The sequence below is a fragment of the Fulmarus glacialis genome, unplaced genomic scaffold (genome assembly GCF_000690835.1).
Source record: "Fulmarus glacialis isolate BGI_N327 unplaced genomic scaffold, ASM69083v1 scaffold51618, whole genome shotgun sequence".
Taxonomy (NCBI): domain Eukaryota; kingdom Metazoa; phylum Chordata; class Aves; order Procellariiformes; family Procellariidae; genus Fulmarus; species Fulmarus glacialis.
The window spans coordinates 7,768-18,601 of NW_009231164.1; the positions used below are offsets into that span (position 1 = coordinate 7,768).

Genomic DNA, 10,834 nt, shown 5'->3' on the forward strand with positions numbered 1-10,834 from the left:
ATCAGGGGGATGGAACACCTCTCCTATGAAGAGAGGCTGAGAGAGTTGTGGTTGTTCAGCCTGGAGAAGAGAAGGCTTCGCGGAGATCTTATTGCGGCCTGTCAGTACTTAAAGGGGGCTTATAAGAAAGATGGGGACAAACTTTTTAGCAAGGCCTGTTGTGACAGGACAAAGGGGAAGGATTTTAAACTAAAAGAGGGTAGATTTAGACTAGGTATAAGGAAGAAATTTTTTACAATGAGGGTGTTGAAACACTGTCAAGAGAGGTGGTAGATGCCCCATCCCTGGAAACATTCAAGGTCAGGTTGGACAGGGCTCTGAGCAACCTGACCTAGTTGAAGCTGTGCCTGCCCATGGTGAGGGTTGGACTAGATGACCTTTAAAGGTCCTTCCAATCCAAACTATTCTAAACTCTGTTCTCTGGTACACAGTTTATTGAAGGAAAAAAAGGCCAATTTGGTCATAGACCGATTACATGGAGAGAGTGCATGCCGGCTCTAACACAAGTATTCCTACCTTCAAAAGCAGAAGCTTTTACAGATTCTGTAGCAGGCAGGTATTTTATGGCCCTTTTAATAAAAAATGACAAAGTGTTTCTATCTTACCTGGCAAATGCTGGCCAAGCAGCATCTAAATCATAGCCTCTTGATGCCAAGTCAAACTGAACGTCAGTGAGCTCATAGAGTTGACCCACAATGTCAGAACTCATTTTGGAATTCAGAAATGGACTTCTTGCATAGTACCAGTCACTTGAAAGCAAAAAAAATTAAGTAATACTCATTCATAAGTAAAAAAGAAGCAGCAGTTTCACTTGCAAAAAAACCCCACAACATCATTATTCACTCTACCCCAGAAAAATTATGATACGCTATTCTAAACGCAAACTGAAAACAACCAGACCCACCAACCAACATCCCATCCCTTGTAAATGAAATCAAACCGCTTCAATGAATTCCACAGAAATATCTTTAAAGGAGCCCCTGCACAAAATATTTTTTGCTCTAGTGCTTGGGCAAAACGCTGGCAAGACAAAATATTTGCTATAGACTGGATAATCACACAGTAAATACCGAAAGCACACACTTAATACATCAAAAATGAGGGACAGAAAGCAGTAGCCAGAGTTAAATACACTGTGCAAATAGTTGGCTTTTTCTAAAAGCCCTACCAGTGTCCCTCCAACCAACTACAAACTATCTTCAGTGTTCCTTGGCCAGGGGCAAGCTGTTCCTCTGTGTGACAATCCAGAGATATACGCAAATGCTTTCTGGGGCTTTGCACAACACATCCAAATCAATCCTCCCTTATGATGTACAGCACAGAAGATCAAACCCAGGATCTTCAATGCTTACAAAAATGTCACCTTTGAAAATGACATATAGAAGCATCAGCACCACTCACTCCACACACATGTAGCTGTAACAACTTTCAACCTTTACCAGCCTAAGATAGGTATGAACCAGTGACCCAGGCCAAAAGGTCTATTATCCTTCCTATCTTATTACTAGCTCTCTAAGCCAACCATTTGGAAGGGTTTCAATATCTTTCAATAGCTACTAAGTGATGTTGCTTGATCACACTGAGCAAACACCCATTAATCAACAAGGTACTTTGCTATTCACCTGGTCACCTTGGTGTTCATAAAACATTGCTGCAGGGTGTCTGCTAGCCTTTGGTGAACCAAGGAGTAACGAAGAAATGCTCTTCCTTTTCCAAGAGATGTTCGTAGCTGGAAGGGAGAAACCACATGAAAAGAAAATTCTAAATGTAATTTGTAATCCTGTAGAGACATGGCCAGAACAGTCTACATACTGACACAAAAAACCCCACAATAAGCCACTAGTTGTAAAGGAAGCAGTTAAGAACTGCCACTGAGAGACATGTTCTCCCAAAACTGTCATTGAGTGGAATCTTTTCTGAATATCGAATTTGTATCTACAGCTGGCTGTTGTCCACTTTATAATAATATAAAAGGCGTCACAAGACCAAGAATCATCTAATATGATGGGCAATTCCCAATATAAGGCAAAATCTCAATGCGCCCGGCAAAGCCAGAAGTGACTGCTTAGGTTACTTAAGATGTGTCTGGCCGCAGCTGGAAGAGCTTTAGGGCAGATCTAATCATAGAACAAAGATATACACATATACAAATATACATCCCCATGGACATAGTAACCCCAGATGATGCAAAAAGTCTTTCTTAATACTTAGCTGTTAAGTTGATAAAAATCTAATTCTTAGTTCAGACCAAGAGCAGCTGCATGACTGAAATTAATGGAACTTTTTATGAAGACAGCTGTTAAATCAACATAAAGGGGATCACAAAACTCCACTGAATTTTGTTATAGCTACTGACTTGGGGAATTTATGTTTTGTTTTGTCTTTTATATCTGAGCTATTTGTTGTCCTGTAAAATAATGAAATGCTGAACAGTAGTGTTTCATTTCTCCTTTCTAGCAAAATCAGTAATCAATTCAGGAATGGAAAACGAAAGAGATGAAAAGAATTTCTTGCCAGTCAGCCATGCTCCTAACCAAACTGCTCATCCAACTAACAAACCAATTATATTAATGATTTAAAAATGGAAGCCAAGGAAAATATTAGAGGGGCTGAGACTCAAGTTAGGAGCTTACTGTAAATTTTGCTTGAAAAGTTAGTGCGAAAGAAGACTGAAAGACCACAAGCTTTCTGTCCTTCTGACCCGTATTCCACTGTGGTGAAGTGAGAGCGATACGTTAACTCTCAGTTTCCTTGATTTTGCTGCTACTGGGCTTCTGCGCTCAAGCAAGGCACAGGTTCCTCGTTTATCTCAGCAATCCACTATATACAAAAATGTTCCTTATAAATGGAATGATGAAATGTGGAGCAAAGGAAGCAACACCTTTTACTGCTTTTTGTTTTGAATTCTATAGGACACAAAGTGTGAAATAACATGGTCCCCAAAGGCTAAGTACCCCAGAAACAGCAAATTTAATTTGCTAACTGGTTTTTGCCCTCATTCACCCTGTAGATGTCTGAATATTTCTTCAGGGAGATGCCGTCCCTGCCCTGTGCACAGAAGCTTACGAGTGTTTTTCCTAACTAGGTATATTTAGTGAGTATCTTAAGAACAGTCAAAAAACCCCACTGGAAGCCACTGAACTAATCCTGTCCTTACTCCCATTGGTTTATCAATTTAAACCGCAGTGTCTTTTTTAAGCATGGAGATACTAGAACAGATGTACGTGACGAGAAGTAGAGGAAAATATTTACATATCTGCAGCTACAAGTAGCCAAAGACTATTTGATTAGGAAGCAAAACCATGTCACCTCCTGCTAGAGCCCTGCCAGAATTCAGGGAGGCAGGCAGTGTCTGGTAGTGTCAGTGTTTCCATGTTGACTGCAAACACTATAGCTAAGGTGCAATGTACGGCTGTAGCATGTAGCGTGTGCAACGTGTGGCTGTAAGACTTGGAAAGATGTGTATTCAGTGAAAGGGAAACTACCAGAACTTACTGCTCACCTAATGCCATCAAGGACAAGGCTCTCTGTTTAATTAACAGCTGGGCAGTTTCCAGGGTTCCTATTTGCTTCCTTGCTCCACCTCTCTAGCATATCATGCACCCTAATATTTAAGAATGTTTGATCATTCTTAAAAAGTAACTGCCATTACTCTTTCCTCCTCGTTCACTTCCATCATTGAAAGTCAACAAGTACTGTTCAGTGAGCAAATAAATGACATTTGGAAACCTTTATGTTCTATGCAGCCAGGTTCAAAAATTGGCTGCTGATTTCCACTTGTAATGAAGGGGAATAACCAATATGTTTTTCTGTCATCTGTCACTTCATTTCTGGTCCTGAGTCTGCCAACTCAGTTACCTGAAACAGTTGACTGATTTTTTTTAGAGTTCATATTCCTAAACCACAAGCTAATAAAGTTAAAGGAAGTCTTCCACAAGCTAATTTCTATGGCTGCACAGAAACTGAAATAGAAAATGTCCTTCTTCCAAACAATAATTTCTGATAACATGCTAACCATTAAACACCCAGAGGTACTGAAGAAGGAGGAAAAAGCAGAGCAGTCTTTACATGTGGTGATACCACAGGCAACAGACTGTTGAGGCTACAGCACAGTCACCTTTGCAGAGAAATCAGATTGGCTACAGCTGCTGAGAATTTAGGGGCCAGTAGCTACAGTCAGAGGATCTTTCCTGCAGGAGCAGTCACTGTCCTTCTCCAGTCTTCCTGGAAGTAGTAGGAAAGTCAAACCCAATTTCCATGGCTCTCCCCTGTTTCCCTTCCCAGTGGTAAAACAAGCTGGACCCCTTCCTTGGCTTGTTTGTCTTGGAACAGCAAAATTCAATGTTGCATAAGCTGCTGAGAGAAGAAACTGAGGTAGGAAACACAGATCCTGCCTCTGCTAGAGTATCATGGCTCTCTTTCAGATGGCTCAAGACAACATTATCTAGAGCTGCTAAGAGAATAAGGAAATCTGCTGTAAATAGTAACTGGCTAATACAAGTTAGCACTGCTCACAGATAACAGAACTGAGCATCAGGAGAATGCTGGCTGGCACCACCACACCACTGCCTCTTTTACCCACAAGGGAAGTTCTTCTTCAAATTATTCTAAAGACTCAGACAGGATCAGCACAGAAAGTTCTCACAGCACTTACTTCACCCACTCGTTTTACTGAAGACATAACATGGCTGTTACAAGATTAAGCTTTTATTACTATCTCTAATAAAAATAAAGCTTTTTTTCCTGTTAATGACAGCTTACCCGAGGGAATAATGACAACCATCCCGAGCCATTATATCATGCTATTTGACATGGAGGAACAAAGTTGAGACAGATGATGAAACACTGCTCTCAGTCAGTCCTCCTCAACTCTACTGACCAGTTGAAAAAGTCTTAAGAAATGTCAAACATGGTGAATCTTTCCTCTTACTCTTAGAGCAAGTCCTGCCTTAAGTTGTGCTAAAGACGGCAGGCTCTACCCTTGACTTAATTTTTCATTCATTTTTAGAGAAAATGGCACTAAGTTTATGAAAAGGCGGGGCACAACCAGAGACAAAAAGGACCATTCACTTGTGTAAGTGGTTTTCAAAGTAAGTAAGAGTCAGGCTATCTAATCCTATATAATTTAGTGCCCCACTAAAAAGAGTAACGTTCCATTTTACATGAGAATTAAAAATAAAAATTCCCAACTTTTTTTTGCCGTATGTTAAAAGCAGTGTATTCTCTTTTGGTTTCTACTACTCTCTGAAAAAACATACCAAACATAAACCACATATTATGATGCTTAACTGATATACTTACTTCCGTAATAGACTTGACAAAGCGGATTCCATCATTAGCTCCTTTGACTTTTGCCAGACAGTCACAGAAATAATCCCAGTAGTCTTTTCTGTTCCCCAGCAATGTGTTTTTTTCTTTCTGGTCAAACTTAACCAAGGAAAACAAAAAGCAATGAGCAAAGCGTAAATATAAATATACTTATATATAGCTACGTGGAATTCTGCTCCTTTCCCAGCAACATGTGTTTTCATGACTCCTCTTAGTTTTAGCCAATGTATCCACACAGGAAAGAGACGACGTACTGCACTGATGCAATCCAGCAGTTACAAAAGCTACTTTACAGACAGTAACAGATAATAATGTCCTGGGTCTAGTTAAAATACAGACATTTATTCAAAACTGCTGAAACAAAGACTTGCAGCAGATTCAGCAGCTGTTCAAGAGCAAGGAACTAACAACCAGTTGCTGAGAGACCTGCAGTCACGTGTAGCAATAGCACACATGTACGTACCAGAAAAACCTGCTCTAGCTAAATCACGTTCAAAGCAGCCATGCAGCGAGGGTATGGACTGCAGCTTGGACCGTTCAAATCCCAAAGGATTCTTCAGCTTCTGCTGAAGCCCCTGCAACCCAATTAAAACTCCCTTGCCTAGATTAAGGCTAGATTAGCATGTCTGTGTTGCAATCAGTGACATGATTACAGTATGTGTAGACACAAGACTATGCAAACTGAATTTCAGTTTGTCCAGCAGTGTCCCCTTTTACTAAAATTTAGAGGTTAGCCAAAAAGCAGCATTCCAGATTAAAAATCAGCCTTTCGCATTAAGCTTTCCATACAATAAAAATGAATTTCCAAAGTGAAATTCCTAAAAATTCTGTAAATTACTCACACCACTATATTTGCACCGTGAACAGCTTACTAGTATTTATTTTGCATTAAAATGTTGTCAAGATTTCATTACCAGTTTTTCCAAGATAATTTAGCAGGATCTATCTTTAAAATCAAGCTCAAATCTTTCAGATCAATAGAAAAAGCCTTACATTCCTCAATCAAACTGCCAGCACTGCCTTTTGGTTACATTTATTTACTTTCACTTGAGATAAGTATAATAAGCAGCACACATTTCAGTCATCTTACTGAAAAAAAAAAAAAAGAGAGACTCAGCTGGATATTTATGATTATTTGAGTTAAACCCCACATACTGAAGAGGCAATAAGAGAAAACAAAAAAGCTTTGATGGTGGATTACAAATGACACACATCACTTTTTACCTGTAGGAGGTACTCAAGCTTGTAGGAGAATTTTTGCAAGTTGACACTGTCATCTGTGATCGGTTCCCCTCCTTCTTTAAATTCTTTACTTAATTCAGTCACAGCATCTTTAAAACAAGACACCAAAATGGTTAACTAATGCAAGAGATATACAGCACTGAATCCATAAACAACTAAATAAATGGGTTTTCTGCATTGTGCATGTGTATTCAGTTTCTTTCAGTCCAACTGTCTTAACAACAGTGCAAAAAGCTTGTTGATATGCTTGCAATTTAACACCACCTATAAAAAAAATAGAGCTCAAGCTATGTATAGAGACTACTACTTCTTAAAAAAACAAAAAACCTCCTTCTGACACATAGCAAAAACTGGTAACAGACAATTGCTAACTGGTTCTTCAGTAGAGGAAAGAGAAATAACTTTTTGCTGTCTCATGTGCACATTAAGGCATTGCCACAGGACAAACAGAATTCTGTTTAGAAAGGACAAAGCACGTAATCTGCTAAAGGGGATCAGTAACACGAGAACAGTCGTTCACTCAGCACATTTATCTTCTCCATGCTTTATTCAGGAAGGTTCAGCTTGTGCTGGTTACAAAACAGAAATGGGAAAAATAATTTACATAAAAATAAGCATACAGCAACTCCTTTTCCCTAAAATCTACACCTGTAGTGGGTGAGGAAATCTCAAGTCAAAGCAAACTCTGCTGTCTCGCAAAGGGTGAGACACCCTGGCCCCAAAAGGGTGTACTTCTCAGCATCAGAAATTACTGATTTTGAGCTTCCTTTCCACGTGGTTTTGTATGTCTTTCAGATGCCTGAGTGAGCCTTAGCTCCCAGTCCCACTCGATCCCCTTTGCAAATTAAAATCTCTTCTTGTTAGCAGGCACGTAGATGTCCTTTTTATGTTACAGGGAGATCTAGATTCCCAGCTTTGGTGCATAACATACCTTATATTTAATAAAAATTAAAAGGATAGATATCTGGATCTTGGTATAGGCAGCTGATTAGGACAGAGACAGAGCAGGAAAATGTTATGAATTTGCTGCCAATTTTGCCTGCAACAGAGCTGTGGAAAATGAGGTGGCTACTGCTAGTGGAGGACAAGTCAGGCGCACAGAAAGCATGTTCCATTGCAGCAAGAACAGCAGATCCAATTCTCCATCACTTTTCCTCTGGGTCTCCATTCCCAGTTTGGTTTGGCCTTCTGGTTTTTTCCTTTCCTACATTAACAGCAACTCCACACCAGCTTCCCATGAAGGGAGGGTCTAAAAATCATATCTTCTCCTTATCTCACATGAATTCTTGTAACAGCATAGCTCTTTTCATGCCGACAAAGTCCTAGCTCACATTGCACACCCTACAGACACTTATTTTTTAATTGTAAAACTTATTTTTCATCTTGTACGTTTAAATTTGCAGGATTTAAGAATTTAGGATCCTGCAGAAGGTACAGCTCATCTCTCACAAAAGAATCAGTCACATCTCTAATGAGCAAATCCCACGCCTTGAACTATGTTGCTACAATTGCTGCACACAACTGAAAACACAACTCCTACTCTCTATTATCTAAAACATGGAGGATGCAGTCCAGCTTACAGAATGAATCTGTCAGCATGGCACTGTACCTTGCAAGTCTCTGATAATCCGCTGCAGCTGGCTTTCGCCACTAGTTGCTGCCATCTTGAAAACCAAAGGAGCTCCCCTTCTGGGCTGTTAACCTTTTCATCCATCTAGATAAAAACAGCAGAGTTCATATCCTTGATGACCACTGGGCTGATGAAGATTATTCTTCTCTGTGACACCTGCAATTCTGTAAAAGTCAAAAATAAAATTAAAGTCTTTATCATCTCAAATGAGCAATAGAGAGATGCTTTAGCATTTCAGATCCTGTTTAGTAATGAATTCCCATAAGGCCGACTCTTTTCCAGGATCCTCCTTTATATTTCCTTCTAGATTTCACTTTCCAGTTCAGTTATTCCTTCAGTTATATCTTTCAAAACTACTGAGCAAACCTCAGAGAGTAATCTTCTTTTGCTGGAGTTACAATACAACACAGTTAGTCTTACAGCCCAGCTCAGGCTGGCATTTCATGCAATTCATCTTGTGACCCTGAGGGAGGTTCTGATGTCACAGGACTTTCCCTCCCAAAACCCACTGCCAGATCTTCCCTACAGGCTGCAGACTAAACAGATACGACAACTTTTCCATTTCAGGGAGACTTTCAAGACACAGACTAGGCACGGGCCAAGGAGTCAAAAAATGATGCATGTTTGATTCTTCGGCATTGGAGCATATTTTTAACTCATAAGAGCTACTAAAAGATTTAGTACTGGTTTTAGCACGAGAAACGTCTCTCATCCCCTCCTCAGAACTCACTGTTCCCAACACATGTAAGAGGACACCACTTTATTTTAAGCTCTGTTACAGCATCCCTGGCTGGATAAATAAACCTTGTACCACGTCCCTTGCTTAGAACAATGACAAGTGAGTTATACCTAGCACTCGTAAAAATATTTCCTTAATTAAAATTAATTAAAAGCCTCAAACACTTCACTAAAACAACCATGCCGAACTTTCAAACACTAACCTGGGAACAATCGTTCAAAAAAAGCCACATAGAAACTGCATAGGGAACTTATTAAGCATCCTGTTCAAAGGCTGTTCAGAATTCTGCCTGCAATGGTACAGCCAAATTTTCAAGCAAGCACAACACCCAAAGTACTGAATCTTTAGAAAATTTGCCATTACACTTCCGTGCTTTTGTTATCATTCAAGCTGAACTACAATGACATTAAGTTGTAATTAAAATATTACAAACTTTTGAAATAGAAGTGTGATTAGGTCGAAAGACTACATATCCTTTCTCTTTTTTTTCTTTCACTCTCAAAATAACTAAATTGGCATGGCTGAAGTAGGTGTCTGAATGAATCGAATGGACCATCCTTCTACCCTAGATATTGAGGTATTGTTTGGAAATGGTCCTGATGTGATCCCATATTCTTTCCTTTTTGAAACGAAGCAAACCTTAACAAAGCCAGAGAGACAGAAATGTGGTAAATATAAAGAAAAGGCTGAAACTAGGCTTACTAGTGTGTTTCTCTTAATACCTGTGTTTTGTTACCAGCTAGCTTCCATTTCCGTATTTTGATGGCAGTTGTTATGTTACGACACAACTGTCGCGTGGACCATGTGCTGTCTGGGAAGGGCCTGCAAAATCCCCACCACAACTGTGCTGCTTCAGGGAAAGAAGGCCAGCACAGCATAGCCCGGCTGACCTTTTGTAGTGCCAAACACGATTTTTCACCCTAGATCAATACTATTACATACCCAAGATTCTTATCTTGATTCTACTGAGTGATCATATGAAGTACCACACTTCCTGGCAACTTGCTGAGTTTGGGTACCAATGAAAAAAAGCAAAACCAACAAACTTAGTGAGTCAATGTTTCCTTTTCTAAGCACCCACAGTAATATCAGCCATATCTGTTCAGTGTGGCAACTGTTACAGAAATGAGCGTGAGAAGACTGTGCAATGTGGGCAATGGCAAGCCAAAACATGTGGCAAAACCAAATACTCTTCCTCACACAATGGGGGAAAAAAGCAAGGACCAACATGGGGATCCTGCCCATCTTTCCCAAAGGCCAGAACAAGCTCCAATTCAAGGCTCCAGAGATGCAAAGACTACGCCAGAAACATGCCAGGAAAACAGTGACCAGCCCAACTGCAGGCATGTACAGAGAGCCTGGAAGAGATGGAAGCTGGGAGTTGAGCCCTTATTTTGCAACAGCCAGTGGGGAGCAGGACATGGGGCATCCTGTGGCAGACAGGCACAGCATGGGACCTCGTCAAGTGCTAGTTCCCAGCAGACTGCCCAAGCAAAGATGTACTGGGGGCGGATTAAGGTGGTTTAGAGTTGCCCCACCCCCACTAGCACTATGTAAGTTAGTGCGTTTGCCCAGAAGTCACAGATAAATGACTACTGTGTGCACAACAGTTCAGTGGCACAGAGCAAGAGAAGGCAGCATGTTCCCAATGGGTTGATCCTGTTGTGCCAAAGCAGCCCAAGACGTGCATCTTTATCCCTGCCAGGATCTCCTAGGCAGAATGCAGGCACCTTGAATAGAGACCACAACTCAGCTGGAGGCATGTAGCTGCACAGCCTACTCCTCTTCTTCATCTCCTCCCAGTCACCCCTTTCCTCAGTACAGGGAGCAAGGTCTCACACTTTCCCCCTTCCTCCTATCAGCTCGCTTCTCCTAGAGAAGCTGGCGGCTCACAG

General features: G+C 40.6%; 1 protein-coding gene across 1 annotated transcript in view; it reads right to left on the reverse strand.

The window, feature by feature from the left end:
* FYCO1 (FYVE and coiled-coil domain containing 1) overlaps nucleotides 1-8,359 on the reverse strand; it is a gene marked incomplete at its 3' end in the record, with an annotated part of 15,162 nt that extends 6,803 nt beyond the window's left edge. The window contains exons 1-5 of the mRNA XM_009584456.1: nucleotides 8,180-8,359; nucleotides 6,553-6,659; nucleotides 5,302-5,427; nucleotides 1,623-1,729; nucleotides 606-749 (exon numbers count right to left, since the gene is read on the reverse strand). Coding sequence (XP_009582751.1) covers nucleotides 606-749; nucleotides 1,623-1,729; nucleotides 5,302-5,427; nucleotides 6,553-6,659; nucleotides 8,180-8,234 — 539 coding nt within the window. The remainder of the gene's footprint in view (nucleotides 1-605; nucleotides 750-1,622; nucleotides 1,730-5,301; nucleotides 5,428-6,552; nucleotides 6,660-8,179) is intronic.
* Between the last annotated feature and the right edge of the window lie 2,475 nt (nucleotides 8,360-10,834).